This window comes from Dunckerocampus dactyliophorus, chromosome 2 (genome assembly GCF_027744805.1).
Source record: "Dunckerocampus dactyliophorus isolate RoL2022-P2 chromosome 2, RoL_Ddac_1.1, whole genome shotgun sequence".
NCBI lineage: Eukaryota > Metazoa > Chordata > Actinopteri > Syngnathiformes > Syngnathidae > Dunckerocampus > Dunckerocampus dactyliophorus.
This window is the reverse complement of record NC_072820.1, coordinates 13,077,354-13,095,399: the sequence shown is the minus strand read 5'-3', so window position 1 is coordinate 13,095,399 and position 18,046 is coordinate 13,077,354. Positions and strand designations below refer to the sequence as shown.

Here is an 18,046-nt window from a genome sequence, read left to right as displayed (position 1 = left end):
GATCATCACACACACTTGCTGGTAGAATATTACAAATCATTTGACACAATAACCACACATATTGGTTGTGTTGGCGAAGATTTTTGCAAGGTCAGCCTGCTTCAGGATAATTGGAGTGATCAGTGATGCTGCCTGGTACGCTGTTGTGACAGACGCATGGAGACAAAGGCGAGCACAGGAAGAAAACAATGTTCTTTTCTGTCATGTGCTGCATCACACCCAAGCAGCTCAGACTGATTGTCTGCACGTCTCACTGATTGGGATGATTGTGACAAAGCAACACGAAAGGAGAGACAATACAGCCTCAAAGCTAATAGCTGATCATCTTCTCGGATGTTCAAACACCTACTGTATATTTTGACTTTGAATATTTAGTGTTAGCAGTGACAAGATAGTCACATTATAATGGAACTTTGGTTAGCGTCATTAATTCATTCCAGAAGGTCCGACTCAAACCAAAACAGACGTTAACCAAATCAATTTTTCCCAGAAGAAATCATACAAATCTAATTAATCCAATTCAGCCAAAAATGTTAACACAAAACACATTTTTGAAATGCATGTAAATACATATAAATTGATGAATGAAAGGGATAAATGAACATTTAAGGTTACTTTTACCGTCATTGAAGACGTCAGTGAAAACAGGAAGGTGGTGGTGGTTGATCCCGCTGCCACATTGCGTCTTTGGGAACAGTCATGTCTTCAGTGAAGGTAAAAGTAACCTTAAATATTCATTTATCCCTTCATTCGTCATTTATACGCATTTAGAATTGTTTTATGCATGTAAAACTATAATTGTAAAACCAGAAAAACGTGTTTGGTGTAAACAAATTTGAGAGTCAACTGTTGATGACATCATAGACAGGCGACAGAATGTAGCTGACTTCTGGTTCCGGTTGCCATTTTATATAGCTAGCTAATAAGATGCTAACAAGGAAGGACATTTCGTGATAAAAAGAAAAACAAACATTAAACATACATCACGCACGTATTAAAAACACAACAAGACATGTGTACACTAACCAGAGAATGCACACAATTTGAGGCAAAATTGTCGTGTAAATTGTTCACGTTAACCGAAAAACACGGCAAATGGAATGGACACTAACCGAGGTTTCACTGTATTTTAAAGCAATAGAATTCATTCATAAAATATGGGGATGATACATTTAAAAAGACTTACAGTACAGGAAGTCTTCGCAATGCTATATTGACTATATACTATAACAATAAAAAACACAAAATTATGGGGGCCACACATTGGACACCTCTGACTTAGTGTATAAGTTGGATTGCAACCGTATTAACCTGAATATAAGTTAATATTTACCTAGAAAAAAATGTCTGAAAAAGATGAGTTGTCTTATATTTGGGATTTAGAGATTTATACATCCAAACAATGACAATGGGTGACGCCAAACTACATCTCCCCTAGCAAGTCAGCGCTTTTCCTCCACTGGCAAGTATTTAGTGCATGTATTGGATTACAAAAACCATATTGGCCCAACTATAGGACGGTTAAAAAAAAAAAAAGTTGGGAAAAGAAGGGCCGTCTTGTATTCAGGGTTTAGGTGTACACATGCAAACCAACAGGTGGTGCCAAACGACCTTTCTTCATGTCACTCACAACAGTGACCAGGTAAATATGAAAAAAAATGTTATTGCAATCTATCGGAAAGATTGATTTTATCTTTTTAAAAAAACATTTTTCCAAAAACTGTTCTTGAAAAGAGGGATTGTCTTATATTCAGGGTCATTCAGATCAATACGGTATTGAGTGTATGTATTTAATTGCATCCACTCAAATGTACTTCAGAACTGACACTGCTAACTTTTTTTCACGGTTATTAAAAAAAAATGCAATTTACATTTCAGTAAAAGGTAGGGTTGTCACTTCATGTCCATGAAAAAATGTGACCACACCAGGTAAATATGATTATGATACATTTTTGATTTTCTGCATAAATAAATGGCTGTACGGCTGCACGGTGGCCTAGTGGTTAGCATGTTGGCCACACAGTCAGGAGATCGGAAAGATCTGGGTTCGAATCTCCGTTGGGCATTTCTGTGTGGAGTTTGCATGTTCTCCCCGTGCGTGCGTGGGTGGGTTTTCTCCGGGTACTCCGGTTTCCTCCCACATTGCAAAAACATGCATGTTAGGATAATTGCCGACTCTAAACTGTCCATAGGTATGAATGTGAGTGTGAATGATTGTTTGTCAATATGTGCCCTGACCAGTCCGCCTCGCGCCCAAAGCCAGCATACCCGGGACCCTAGTGAGGATAAGCTGCATGGATGGATTTATGGATGGATAAATGGCTGTATTCTGGCACAAACTGGCAGCAAAGCCAGTGTTCCATCTTAATGGAATCCAATGGTTCTCAAGAATTACCCTAATCCACACGCTAAATACACTAATCATTTTACATGTAAAAGAACCAAATTTAAGATAATTTTGTCCATTTAGATTATGGTAACCCCGAGGGGATGGTTAACACTGACTCTTCTGACCGGTTTATTTTGCCCAAGTAGGCATTTCTTAAGGCCCTGCCAGTCAGTTCCATTCTATGAATATGTAAACACTTGTTTTAATCTCCGTCTTATTTTTTTATAAAGCAAAAGGAAATATCAACACATGTTCATATAACCACAGTTGTCTCTGTTTTGTTGCACAAATAACACAGCAGTAAAGGCTAGACAACAAAATAGCCTTTTTTCCCTTTTCTATGCATGGAGTCCTTATTTATAAATGGAATATTTTTGTCGTTAGAGCATAGAAAACCCATTTACAACTTTCCAAGTACTTTTTTTTTAACATTATTAGGGCCTTCTAGATATAAAACAACACCCCTATAGTCATGTTTACTTTTGTATTACCCAATATAGTAGCTATAATCAAAGAAAATATGACATAATATACACTCACACATGTTAGCAGTGGGAGAGTTCCTTGTTGTCGTTTCTTTTTTTACTTCTGGCACTTCGTGTGATGGCTATTGTCTCATCAATGTAAGATAATGTGGCGCTACTGATACCTAGTGACCAGTGTAAAATACTACAGACCACAACGTGTCTTTCAGTGCATTTTCAGTGCATTTCACTGTCTGATGCTTTACATACAAGTTTCAAACAAACTTGGAAGATTTATATACTGTATATCTTTTTCATATGGGAAATAGTCCATAAAATGTGGAGTCAATTGACGACAGCGTGTCACAAGCTGAGCTTATCTATGGCAGCGTGTGTGATCGTTCACGTTTCAATCTCATCCGATTTCCTGGCATCTTTGTTTACACATTTTGCCTGGCTTTCTCTGACTCTCTGGTGCCAGCTAGCTAGCTCGTTTTTGTCCTACTGGCGAGCTACAAGAGGCTATCACGTTCATGGGGTACATGCTAACTTGCTTTTTTAAAGTGTCACTTAACAATTTTGCTCTCGTTTGATCATTATTAACACTTATGGCTTGTCTTGAAAACACTAGTTGTGTGCCTAAGTTGTTCAACATAAACACGTAGCGTGTCCAGCTGTAAGACAGTGACGCTATCACAGGGGTCTCCAACAGGTAGCTCGTATGCTAGCGGTAGCTTGCTGAAGTTGAGTAGTTCACCAAAGAATGTTTGCTTCATTTCATAGTATTTTTATAAGTGTTCTATTCAAAGATGACGCCTGCATTTCATGACAAATGTGCACACTGAGTGGAGATGTGTCTTGTAAATTAAGTACAATTTAAATGTTGGCAGTCACATAAAACACAAATAGTTCACACAATAGTTCTCCTTTCTTTTTGTCAAAGTACCGGTAGCTTTAATATTGCTGCAAGTTGGATACTAAAAAATATATCACTGAACAATTCATTTCCCATGTATTCCTATTACTCTAAAACAGGCATCAAATTAAATACAGGTTTGTGTGAAATAGTACCAAATGTTGTACTTTTGTACTAATAGTCACATAGTACTGTTCGGCTAAATAGGTCAGGTAGCAAATGGAGGCTTGATGCTTTAGACTCTCAGCTGAAGTGCTCTCGACAACTTTGCTATTAAATTAACAGTTTTGCAGTGTTCTCAGTTTACGTTCTGCTGGTTGTTGAGAAAAGTTAAATAAGTTAATAAATAGGTCATAAAAATTGTTATTTGTCATAATAAAAACAAAATTGTAGACGCAGCAGCGTCACGACACAGTGGCAGAAGGCCACCCTCCCATGCAGCCGCCACCACACCTCCAAAAAATCCTTGGGGAAACCCTGAAAAGCCAATATATTATACGACAGAACTGACCACTGGCAAGCAAAAACTACAGTGTATAACCAGGCTGCTGACGGCTGATAAATGAAGCAGTAAACAGAAAAGATGGCTTTCTCAGACTGTATAGTTCAGCCGCGCTCAAATGGAACACTTTATAAGACCACAGCCAGCTTGAAGGCGTCTAAAACACTATTATCAAAATGTGACAACTCAGCACACAGCGCTTTCAGGGACTGAGAAGGTCATCGTCCGTACCGTACAGTTTAGCTTTGTGTCACAGTGCTCTGTTAATATGTTTCATTGACTGCAATTCTCAGCGTCAGTACCACAATATCTGTAAATTGAAGCTACTTTTACTCAAATAGCGACCTCCACCACTCAATGCTAACTCCACACAGGCCTATTTTCCCAAGTATATCATCAAAATGGCTCTCACTGTACTAATGTGGTGGCAAGGCACATTCATCTAGCAGCATCATCATCCTTACTGGCTTGACACTTTCTGCTCTGCATGTTGTTTCATAAGCACAACTTCAGCTCAAATATTACTAATCCTCGGAGCAGCAGCCTAAAAAAAACACTTTGCAGCGGCGAAAAGCTGACAACCGGTCAGAAATGCACTTTACTGCCCTCAGCAAGAAAAAAAATATTTATATTAGGGCTGTCAATAAATATATATATATATATATATTTATATATTGGCTGTCAATCCACTAAAATATTTAATCGCGATTAATTGCATGTTGTGCATAGTTAACTTGTAATTAATAGCCATTAATCACAGATAGAAACAAGTTTTTATCTATAATAAATGTACCTTTGAAAGGTAATTTTAAAGTTTTTAATACACCTATAAACATGAGACTGGATAATATGTTTGCTTTATGCAATTTTTTTTTTTTTTAACAGCTCAACACAAAATGGACCTCATTGTATAAAAAAACAAACACAATGTACAAGTAGACACTGGTAAGGTAAATTGTCCATCATTCAAATATCATTCTCTTCCAGCAAAATATCATTGTGACTAAAGCAGCGTTTACACTTGCACACATTTTGCCTCCACATTGTCCCGCAATTTGTCATGGCAATGTGTGTCATTTATTTATTTATCTAAAGGCATGCCTGAAAAGCGTGAAGACTAGTTTGCACACCGTTAGGTGTTCTGTTTATGCATAAATGACGCACTTAGACGCAATTCTGACCGAAAATGGCGCGCATTGGCACGAAATGACCACCCTCCCGCACGACTTATTTACACCTTGTCAAGTACTGTTTACATCTAGTGCGACATGCTTTGTTCCCGCATGGGTATGCATTGTCACCACCACTTCCCACATCCGTGAAGCAGTTGTGGCATTATCTGGGCCCGCTGTGTCCCTTGCAACAGCAAGCATCACCCCTAGATTCATTAATTCCTCTATTTTGCAAGGGACCTGCAAGATGTTGAACTCCAGAAAAGAAGCTAATGCAGTAAAGAAAGGTATGTCTATATTTTCTCACAGCCGCGGATAGCGAATGCGCAAAGAGCAGAAACAAGGCAATAAACTAGAAAAATAAGAGACATGGACAGTGTGGCAGAGGGAATTGCTGACTAGAAGACATGCTTTGGGCATTATGATTAGTTATCAAAAGAAAATCACAAGGAAGATCCAAGACACTACAGAAATTACTTGAGAATTCTCCCCCGGCTTGCTCAAGAGGTGGTGGAAAAGTTAACCTACTTATGTGAATGAGACACGCAGAGGCACTCATTGATACGCATCGCCTGCATTGTCTGCACGTAGGTTGCGGTGCAATCGCTGTGCGTCACAACATTTCAAAATACACAGCCCCTCACAGTCTACACATACTTTGCACCTGTTCACGACCAATTTACTCATTGGCATGCAAAATTGCGTACCACTGTGGGGACAAAGTGCGTACAAGTGTAAGCGAGGCTTTTACATTTCAAACAAAGGTTTGCAAACTAAGTGAAATGAAAACGGGGTGTTTGAAAAATAAATACTGACATCTTAAAAAAAATACAGTGCTCAGTAGTTGACGGAATTAGGACTGCGCCCAGATACTGTAGTGCAGTCAGGCTATAGCTTATACTTCACTTCCAAACACTCTTTTACAGAGACATACACACACACACACACACACACACACACACACACACAGTATCACACTTTCCTTAGTCTGGCAACTTCAAAGACGTGTAAGTATGACACCGCCGGCTTCATGCAACTTTATTCATCTTTGATAAACAGCAGTTCAAGCACAAACACTAATAAATCAATAATAAATAACACTAATGAATAATGAAATTATTAATAACATTTCTATCCAAGTGAAATGCTCAGTTATGAGAAGTAACGATAAGTCATTTTAGTTTCCTTTCTTCTGAAGTGGATAAAAATAAACTGAAGACAATACAAACAGCACATTATTTTTTTTATATGTAAACTACTATTGGTAGCTAGATGTGTTAGGTGGAAGGTCAATTTTAACGAGGGTTGAGCAGCGTTTCAACAATTCCAGTTCCGATTCCTTATTTTAATACCGGTTCCTAATGATTCTACATTCTGATGCTTTTAAAACGCATGGTCATAAAAGTTTGCATGGTTAAAAGAGGCCGCTTTTCTTTTTGGTTTAAATGTTTGAACTTCTCCATGAATTGTTTAATGATATGAACTTTCAACTTTACTATGAATTTCTTACAGGGCTATTTTAAATATCAAAGCATTCAACTTGAATAATAAATGTTATGAAGTTTCTTTCTACAGGAGTACACTTTCACAATAGGTGTTTACTTCTGAAATGTAGTATACATTGTTTGCTGCCTCAGTGTTCGTGTAAGCTATTTTATATGACACAAGTAAAACTTGTGAACACAAGTAAAACAGGATATAGCCGAAAGCGCTCTTATTTTGAAGGCTAGAACTGTGTTGCGTGAGTTGAGAAGGTCGCTTGACTGTTGCTAACAGAGACGGATATGTATGTGTATACTGTATATGTGTGTGTGTGTATATATATATATATATATATATATATATATATATATATATATATATATATATATATATATATTTACACATATAAAATATATTTATTCATTTTATCAGTGTCAAAGAAAGTGTATTATTATGATTATGATTATTAGGATTATTGGGCCTCATTCACGAAACGTTCTTACGCACAAATGTGTTCTTAAAGCCTTCTTACGAAGATTTTTGGCATTCACGAAACGTGTTTGTAACTCACAGTTCTTAGATCTAAGAACAAATTCTACGAACGCTCAGGAGGACTCTTACGCACAAGCAAAGCTTGCACTTTCAATGCGCAATCGCCCTCATGATGGATTTTGCAACCTGATCCCAAAAAATGTAGTGCAAATAAAATATCCCAACAATTATTTATCATCAAAACAACTAAAATGTACTCCATGGATAAATATATATTCAAATCCCAATTCATCCAAAAAAAAGGCTGGCTGGACGTGCGCTGCGCAGAGAGAGAAGAGAAGGGACCATGTAGATTTATTGTAGATTTATTTGCTGAAAGCGACGAATGTTTGATGTCCCGCTTCAGGCTTCAGGCTTCCCTCTCTGTTCTTGCAGGTGTGCAGGATCATCAGAATAACATCGCAATGAAACGTGGTGTGTCTATTGCGCACGGAGCACCCCCAGATAACGACATGCGCCCCCAGCCACGTCTTGAGCCAGAGCACGGGGCTGCTGTATTAATTAGGCAGCGTCTAATCAAATGTAACCACAGAAAAAATAAATTGTCACACACAAACTATGTATTTTGACTTTATTTTTCCATCATGATTGTGTAAATATTTTCTAGAGTTTCCGAAATGGTTTGATTTCTGATCGATGGCCCACCTCCCGTTTCCTCCAGATCCCTCCGGTGCAATCTTTTTTTTTTACTCTGATTTTAAGTCAAAACACTTCTTTTTAACCTCTGCGGTGGTGCGTTTCTCCGTGGAAACGGCATTTATTTTTCTTGCAATGGTGCTCCATGCCAACTCTTTTTGGATGGCCTGATGACCGGTGGATACACGTGAAAATAAGGTGGTCTTGTGTTCGGTCACTCCTTGTAAAAGCACCTCTATTTCAGTACAATTGAAGTTTTTCTTTCGTTTGTTGTCCAGCTGCTCCTCAGTCTTGTCCTTGCGCGTTGCCATCTCCGCCTCCAGCTGCCTGTTGCGCACGGCACATTTTTTACCTTATATAGGAAATCATAGGCGGTGACCTATGCAAATTAGGGCTCACATGCACGGGCATCGCAGTTGGCATTCATCAACCTAAGAACACCAGTGCGAACGATTATCCCTACTTAAGAACGTGTCGTGAATGTGGCGCAGTTTCCAACCCGAGCCTTCTTAAGTACACTTCTTAAGAAGACTTTTAAGAAGATGTTCGTGAATGAGGCCCATTATTATTATTATTATTATTATTATATGCTTTTTTCCCCCATTTTTGCTGTTGTTTTTAAAATTTTATTGTTTCATCGTATTTTCAGAATGTGCTGAGGACCAATGAAAAAGCAGTCGCGGGCCATAAATGGCCCCCGGGCCATACTTTGGACACCACCGGCTTAGGGCAAGTCCGACGTAGCACACCAAAGACAAGGTATCCTGTTATTTCTAGACCATGATGATCATGTGGATCGTGCACCCTCCTTTGCATGATATCACTGTGTTGCGAACGTTGCACTGAGCCGACCAGTCTTTTATGAAGTTAAGGCTTCTTCTTTGTTGGTGCTCGCAGCTATTTCTTCCAGTCGGCAAAGTGGACATCGAAACTAGGAACCGAAATATAAACATTTGAATGATCCCCGAAGAATCGGAATGTTAGTCCCGGATCCGACAAATGCTCGAGACTTGATGCCCAACTTTTTTCCGCACGGTGGCCTGGTGGTTAGCATGTTGGCCACACAATCAGGAGATCGGGAAGAATTTCCGCTTGGGCATCTCTGTGTGGAGTTTGCATGTTCTCCCTGTGGTTTTCTCCAAGTAATCCATGCATGTTAGGTTAACTGGAGACTCTAAATTGTCCATAGGTATGAATGTGAGTGTGAATGGTGGTTTGTCTATATGTGTGCCGCTCGCCCAAAGTCAGCTGAGATGAGGACAGGCAGCACAGAAAATGGATGGATGGATGCTATTTTTTTTTATATAATGAATTACATACAAATTTAAATGATTACATTGTTACTATTATTAATTATACATTGTAAAACTTTTATCAGTATTTTTCCTTAGCATTGTCTTAAAATAATGATATACAAACTGAATTTTTTTAAATTATTATTATCATGGGTCAATTGCACAAATGAGTGCTTTTTAATAACATCTGTTTTACACAGACTGTGTGCCTTAAATAAAATATTACAATCTTTTTTCTAATTATTATTCTGATGTAGTACTGTGAGTCATGAGGGGTCCTTTCAACTCAAGCTTAAAGGAAAACTGCACATTTTTTTGAATTTTGCTCATCATTCACAATCCTTATGTGACATCAACACATATGTCTCTCTTTTCGGTGCGTTCTAAAGATATAAAAACAGCTAATAAGACACAGCCAAGAATTGCTCACATTGTTACGCTGATCAAACTATGTTACTGGCGTATTGACACCTACCACACCCCACCGGCTAGCGACTAGCTTCACCACACACTTGCCCGCAGTGCATGAGGGCCGCGCTCTCAATGCCTCAGGCCGCTACTACTGCTGTTGCTGTTTTTGTTTTTGAGTTTGTCAATGCTAGGTGTAGGCGTTCATTTCTGGTATGTGAAATCAATGCGCCCAGGAAGGAAGTTCCGGTAATGCTTAAAATGACCAAAATACGACAAAATACTAACATATAATACAAAGTATGACATGTTATCATGAATGTACTCCTTGCTACATGGTTACAGCACGGATATAAATCCATAAAACCTTGTTGGAGGTTTTTGGAGGTGTTTTAATAGCGGTCTTTGTAGGGGCATAGATGTCCCATTACATACAGTTTTTATATCTTTCGAGAGCACAGAAAAGAGAAAGACGTGTGTTCATTTGATTGTGGATGATGGGCAAAATTCCAGAAAAAGTGCAGTTTTCTTTTAAGTGACCAAATATGGTTCTTTGACAATAAAATGTTTAAAAAATAAAATATTTTCTTCATCGTTTATAATGAGCTTGGTACCTACAATAAAACAATACACCGGCAATTCCTTTATTAGAAGGATGAGTAGCAGCTGTAGTAGTATTGTGAGGCATAAGGTGTCATTGCAACTCAAGCTGATCAAATATGGTTCCTTGTCCTTTCAAGTATTATCCAAACATTTAACAAACCCATCAAAGTATCAATGAAAGCAGCACAATGCATGACTTAACATAGTATGGTTCTGGAAGTGAGCTTGTCTCAACTCCCCCGCATCCAGCACACACACTAAAGATGACATCACCACTAAAAAAAAATGCTAGGCGGGCAAAAACGCTGACAAAAGCACTGTAAACAATGTAAAATAGCCCAGGCAGTTTTGCACAAGGATTCCTTGTGACAAGGAGGCCTCACAGCTACAGTATGTCTCCCACAGGTTACCCCTCCCCCACCATGCTGCTCTCCGTAGCCTATAGCAGTGGCACTGCATGTCTCAAGGACACCACTAGCAAAGAGGAAGAGAGAGCAAGAGGGGATGCAAACTAAAGAGAGGCAAAGATCAGGTGAAGCCCTTTAAGAGAGGGAGAGGTGAGACTAGAGATGAAAAGAGGAATGGGTGATGATAGTAAAGCTATGAAAAAGAGGAGAGACTGGGAACCAGGGAAGCAGCCATGTTTGCCTACGTCACCTTCAAGATGACATTGGCAGGACACACAGGTCTGCTGCCTCATCAATTCTACTGCTGCCCAAGAGGGACATCATATCATTCCCCCCCACCCTCACTCCCCGTCTTCCTTCCACATCATCACATCAGCACCGCCACAGAGGCCCCGCCCCCAAGCGATGTGCAGCCTCTACCTGGCCGAACACACCCGCGGACTGTGATTGGCTGCTGAGAGCAAGCAGCACTCCTCCTGCTCCCCACTCGGAGAGACTCTGCTTAGAAACAGAGAGGAGGCTGCTCTGTTTTCCTGCACAGGCCACTGATGCAGCTCTGATGATCTCCATCCTGACTCACAATACGTCTGACAGCATGACAAAAACAACTAATTTGACCATAATACATAATGTTCAACAGAGCCTCATCGTTTGTTTGAGATGAATGCCTCCAGCACGGGAATAGTGTACTTTTATCTTTACATCTGTTACGACAATGCCAGGTTGAACATTACACATTCATTTGTTCGAATTTTTTTTCCATAGAAAAAATATAGACAAGATCTGTTCCAGGGTCAAACTATCACCATCCACAGTTAACCTGTACAACAAAATGACAAAGGCATGAAAGCAAAGGAGTGAGTCGCAATATTGCAGCCTTGAATGTTGGCCGATATCAATATCTATCTGATATCAGCATCATCATACTTTGATCACTTATTTTGTAATGTGGAATGTAAAAGGCTTGATGTGATATTACTCAAACTCAGAGCAATCAGTAAAAGTAGGTATGACAAAACAGACCCATTTACTTCGTTACGCATCTGGGGTATAGTATTATCCACAATGTAGTGGCGGCTAGGCATGATAAAGCGAGGTTCGAGGTGCTCATTGACGCGTTTAAACCGGACTTTATGCACCACCGACAGGGGCAGGTCATTGTTGCTGTTATAGCTAATGACTTCTTGTCCTCCCGTGGGAGTTTCCCGTATAACACTGCTTCAAATGCGTGATGAGTTTGGTCGTATTAAGCTTACCCTGCTCCGTCTGGAATCGACTGCTTAAATTGGAGTGCCAGTATCGGAGATTTTAGATGCAGGCCGATATAATACAATACTTGTTTTCTTTGTTGATGTCGGCCCCATATCCAATATCAATATGGGATCGTAACACTCCGACAATTGTTAAATAACATTTTAACATTCTTAACGTCACACTTTTTAACTCACTTAACTTTCACACAAATGTATAGAGAAAAAAAAAATTCTACTTAGCCCAATCGCTATCATTACGTGACAACAACGTAACGAGTGTGTGTGTGTGTGTGTGTTATGTCGGGCGTAGCTTATATACTCAGAGCAGGAAGATATAACGTACATCTTGCAGTACTTTCGAACATGAGCACCCTCTGGGCACCTAAACTGGAGCTTTACTGATTTGAATGCCTTCTTCTCTCCTCGTGTTTTCCTTCTCTTATCAAACCTGCTTGAGGCACATTGCACTTTTGCAATAAGTGCCGCAAAAAAGCCAAAGAAAATGCAAAGCGTGCGGTTTATCTTCGGATCCTTGCTTAACTGAGATGTCATAAGGCGGTGGTTCAAACTCTGAAGCTTTGTTTGTACTTCATAGGTGCAGTTTTGGTTGAATTTCCATTGTATAACCTTCCACTTTCCAGATTCAACTGTACTTTATATGAACTTTTAAACCTTTGGAGCAGTCTTTGGAGGAAACAGACGCCTACGCTTTCATTTGTTGTTGAATCAACACAACAATAAATCAAGAAAACAGCCAATAAGAACTGTAGTAAAAATACACTCACAGAGACAACATTAGGATTAGGCAGACTTGAACAATCTAATGAGACCCAATGCAAAAATTGCGCCGTCAGAGAGGTATCAGTTTTAAATATGTTTATTAGTAGTTGCTGTCCCAGTGTGATTGATGCAGTGCAAACTTTAACCACAATAATACGTGTATCGTTACATTAAGACCTCTGCAACAGTGTCAAAACTGAATATGAATAAAGGCAAATGTTTGATACAGTTCTTGCATTAGATCTCTTGTGTAAGCGTGCCTAATGTTGTGTCCAGTGAGTGTGTGCAAACACTTGATTTACTTTTGATTTGTTGCCAGTCAGTAATATATCACTTCCTTCAGACGGTGTAAGAGTGGAATAAAAGTGACTATTTCCAGATCTGATAGCGTCAGTGAGGTGATGGAACAAGCTGATCAGACTATTTATGGCTCAGTGACGACATGAGATGCTTTCAACATCTTTATGGCTACAGGCAGTAAAAAGAGGAGGATGTTGGCTCGTGTTTGAAACAAGCAAAAAGTAATGAGAATCTGAAACAAGAAAAGGGACCCACCTTTTCCTGATATTGCCGTCTGGAGGAGTCCAGGGATTGGATGAGCGCTGTGGCATGGCCAATAAACACAGCATAGCAAGTGGCTCCCACAATCATACTCAGCATGGTTAGCCAGATATCTGACAAACTCTCCGGGGCTTGGCGGCCGTAACCAATGCACAGCATGTGGCTCATTGCCTTGAAGACAGCAAAGGAGTAGAGCTCGGACCAGGTATCATTCTGTGAAGAGATAAACAAATAGTTAACTAGGTTTATTCCATAAAGAAGCATGTTTTGCAGGAGGGAAGCCTTGGGGACAGCAGGGTCATGGAAAGCATTCAGATAAATAAGAACTCAGGGGATAGGGTTGCACTAAAAAGACAGAGAGAAGTGGGTAGCGGAAATGACATTAGGGGGAATTCCTTTGAGGCCTCATCAGCTGAGCATGGAGGTTTTGGAAATTATATCCTCAGAGACAAATGATAACAAGAGGTCGTTAAATACCTCCTCAGAGCAGGGAGTAACGAGTCTGCACTGCACACTCTGGTCATCCGCTGCTTATGTTGACATTCATGCAGGAGCAAAACATCTCATTGTAACTTCCTTGTAACTTAAGACATGTAAGGAGCACTTGGTGCTAAGGAACAGAAAATAAGTAGAACATCACAAATGTAAATCACAACATCACAAGTGTAAATACTGGCTCTGGTGTTATTTTGTGCCAGATTGCCATTCCTCATGATGGTGGGAAGGGCATTAATAATAATAAATATTCATAACAACTTGGATTTATATAGTGTCTATCAAGGGACCTAAGGACAGTTGACAATATTTTAGTTAAATATGTGTGTGTGTGTGTGTGTGTGTGTATGTGTATACAGGGTGTCCCAAAAAAATGTCAAAACCCTCTAGCAGCTGACAACTCAATTGTTTGTTTTTTCGTTGCAGATTAAACACACTGAAATGATGTTTGTAAATTCTATTACAGTTTGAAAATTCATTAAATTACAATAAACACCTAGTTTACAATTATTTAAAGTGTATATATATCTATATATACATATATATACTGTATATTTAAAAAGTAGATAAAGTGCAAAATAGTGCTTCTTGAACCACACACTCTGGGCAAACAGCTCATTAACATTAATGCTACAGACACACATAAAATGACATTTTCCCAATAGTGCTTACATAAAACATTAAGACTTTTAGGGGCATTTAACAATTGATAAGAAACTTTTTTAAAATGTTTTTTCTACTTTAAACATTCCAGATTGTGTTAAAAAGAAAAGGTTTTTCATTTTAATTAAGCCTGTTATTGCAGTAATCAGTGTATTTATTGACAGACAATAGACTGCTGAGCCCAATGCATTGATGAGTTTGAGCACTATTTCATCATTCATCAAGAAGAGAAAAACAGTCTCGTGTCAATCATTATTTACAACAAATGCAAAAAACAGCAAATGACCAACACTGTTAAAGGCCTACAGTGACGACACATCTCCATGTGCGGAATTAAGAGTAAGACTTCCCAAAATAAACACAGCTCCACCAAGGGGGCCGAGGCTCAATAGTGGATAGTGTGGAAATAGAAAGAGAAACAGTGGAGTGCAACAGATTGAATAATAGATGAACAACGAGCACTTTGATTCTGAAATAGCTCAGTCAAGAGAGAGGAGGGCGTCTCAACAGCTCTCCCAAGAGAGTCCAGTTTGGGAACCATCGTCGTTTTTGTTGGTAATCAACATTTCCATCAGCTACGTATCGGGTCTTTTACTATCGCAAAATGCCTCTTTGTACACTCACCGGCCACACAGTATTGAAGTGGAGGGTGCGCACTCTAATGAGATACAAAGCAGGGCATTATTATCTTTGAAAAGGCTGGATTTGATTGTAATGGATGTCATTATTAGATTATACATGTCTACCCAATGTTGCCTGTCAGTGTAATGAATTATGAGTGAAACAAGGAGGTCAATTATGGTCAGTTGCTTCACCAAGTGGCACAATGGAGTGGCTATTTTTACAATCCCCTAAATTGAACTTGTAAATGTAAGTAAGCTCCCCGAAACTTGGAAAAGAGAACTTAAATATGGGATGGATATCATACGTCTATCTGTTCTTTAAAGACATACTGTACGTCCTGAAACTGCAAACAATAATGGGTTCTGTCACGGTTCATTCTTCAATGAGAGGGAAGAATAATCATTCATTGTATAAACTCAAGATGTTTCCGTTTGTCACCAGAGATAACTCTTGGAAACAAAAAAAGCAATTAAGTCCTTTTGCTTTTTCTTTGTCTTTTTGAGTCACTTATTCCAAAAGATGTCAGAGAAGAAATATCTTACAGGAAGTAAAAAGCATTCAAAAACATGCATTTAAAATAGTAAGGCCCTGTCCACACAGGAACGCTGCAGAGATTTTTTTTGGGCGGGTTGAAAAACATTTGCATCCACACTGTGCCGGACTAGTAAATAGTTGCATTCACACGGGAATGGATCACTGAGTGAAAACGATGTAATACACAAGGGACACGTACGTGTGCCGCTGTGAACAGACGCAGATTGAACCATGTGACACAGAACAAAGAATGCATGTCATCTCGATTTAAGAGAAGTAGAATTACTTCTACGAGTCATTATGAAGTATAAGACAACAAAATATCAGGAGAATTTCAACAGGTGTGAGTCATGTCCGTCGAAATAATCCGATATTATGTTGCCTTGTCGTCAAAGCTCACTGCTGGTCACGTGACAGCGAAGGGGTGGCCTCGTTTTCGCGTCGGCTGTCTACACAAAAACGACAAGCCGGTGTCTTCACATTTTCCCACTACGGAAGCTGTTTTAAAAAAAATACCATTTCAGGTCACCCAGAATGCCGTTTCTGTGTGGTTGAAAGGCTGAAATGATTAAAAAAAAAAAAAAATCCGTTTTGGCCTGAAAACGTTTCCGTGTATATAAGCAACCTGCTTCTTTAGGAAAATGATGACATCACTGACCCTTCGCCGTCACGTGAGCAAAATGAGCTTTGACAACACCTTACTAAGCTGTGTGTTATCATTTTGCAGAATACAAGAGACGCTGATGAATGATGCAAAGCATTTTCTAGTGAGTATTGCACACAAATCTCTGTTTAGGCTTTCTCACTGAGCTACAAATGATCTTGCAGGTGGCACAACACAGAAACTTAGAACAGTGTTTGTTTAGCGTGTAGCGTTTGTGTGTGTACCCCCTGAGCATTTTTGTCATACCATAAGTACCCACTCACTCATACGTGTTGATAATTCTCCAAAAGTGTAAGAGTAACACAACTGTGCCACAGGTTGTCTCCCTGGGGAAAATAGTTGTACCGCACGTTTCCTTTTATTGTCTGGCTTAATATGAAATGACTAAGAATATTTACTTATCATCTTGTAAATAATTGATTAATTGTTTCCATGTACCCCTTGCAATTTTCTCGCATATCACTAGGGGTGCGCGTACCCCTGGTTAGGAATCACTGACTTAGAGGATGATGAAATGCAAACTGGTGAAAAGTAGTGAGTGGATGCAGCCCACTTTTAATTGCTGGGCCCAAAGTGAAGGGTTAACATACAAAGCGAGGGACACACTGTGCAGTAGTGGAGGATGGAAGATTTTTATGGGACTGAAACACAACATTGGAAGAAGCAGACAACTGAAAATGGACTCCAAATGCGCTCCAAATGACCACCAAGTGTGTGTGCGTGTGTGTTTTTGTGTGTCCAGCAGCTGATAAGCTGGACAAATATCAAAAGATAATCGACACACACGCAAGAAAGCTCTTTGCCGATCCGTGTCACACACCCACCAGCTTGGTTTACAATGGCTTATCTGGCTTTAGTGTGTCTCGCCTTCTCTATCTGGGACTTTCTTCCACTCTGAGTGAGGTCTTAACTCTGCAGGGGGTGTCAGTGAAATACATAATACGTAATCTTAATCATTTTTGTGGCAGACGGAGGACATGAATAAGGTATATAGTTGTTTAGACAGCTCATACTTCTATGGTGCTATGAGGGGGAAGAGATGATGTTGCAATTTCCTCCATTAATGTCTCACTAAGGCATTACAGCTGCATTGGAGGTGCTGGCATCTTTGTGCTTAGAAGAAAGTCATGCGCTCTTTATTCTAAACTAATCACCTCTTGGCCCAGGCTCCCTTCTTAATGGAACCTGAAAGTGCCATTGATTATCTTATGTAACTTTTGCAGTAATGTGAATACACAGGCCATCCTTATGATGCATGTTTTCATAGAAACATCACTGCTTGTTCAACAAATCGCAACCCGAGACTTTATACCCAAATGAATGCATTTACAAAGAAGGTCCACTTTGGCACAGATAACAGCATCCATTTCCCGTATCAGCCAGAAAACAAACAGTGGGTAATTTGTAGCCCATTAAAGGGGTTAGAAGTGAAAGAACAAGATGAAGAGACTGCACTTGAGCCTCCACAGTAGATAAATTCACGTTGATGAATGATGCAGTATCAATACAACCTATGCAATAACATATACCGTAGATGCAGTGGAACCTGCCTTTCGAAGCAATGTTTCCAATAGGAAATAATGAAAATACAAATAATCCATTCCAGGGTCAAACTGTCACCGCCATCATTAAACTGAAGTATCATT

At 39.4% G+C, this 18,046-nt stretch overlaps 1 protein-coding gene across 1 annotated transcript in view; it reads right to left on the bottom strand.

Annotated features, from left to right (window-relative positions):
- The window catches only part of LOC129176713 (potassium/sodium hyperpolarization-activated cyclic nucleotide-gated channel 2-like), a 51,600-nt gene that overhangs the window by 13,901 nt on the left and 19,653 nt on the right, over positions 1–18,046 (bottom strand). Inside the window, exon 6 of the mRNA XM_054767025.1 lies at positions 13,415–13,633. Coding sequence (XP_054623000.1) covers positions 13,415–13,633 — 219 coding nt within the window. The remainder of the gene's footprint in view (positions 1–13,414; positions 13,634–18,046) is intronic.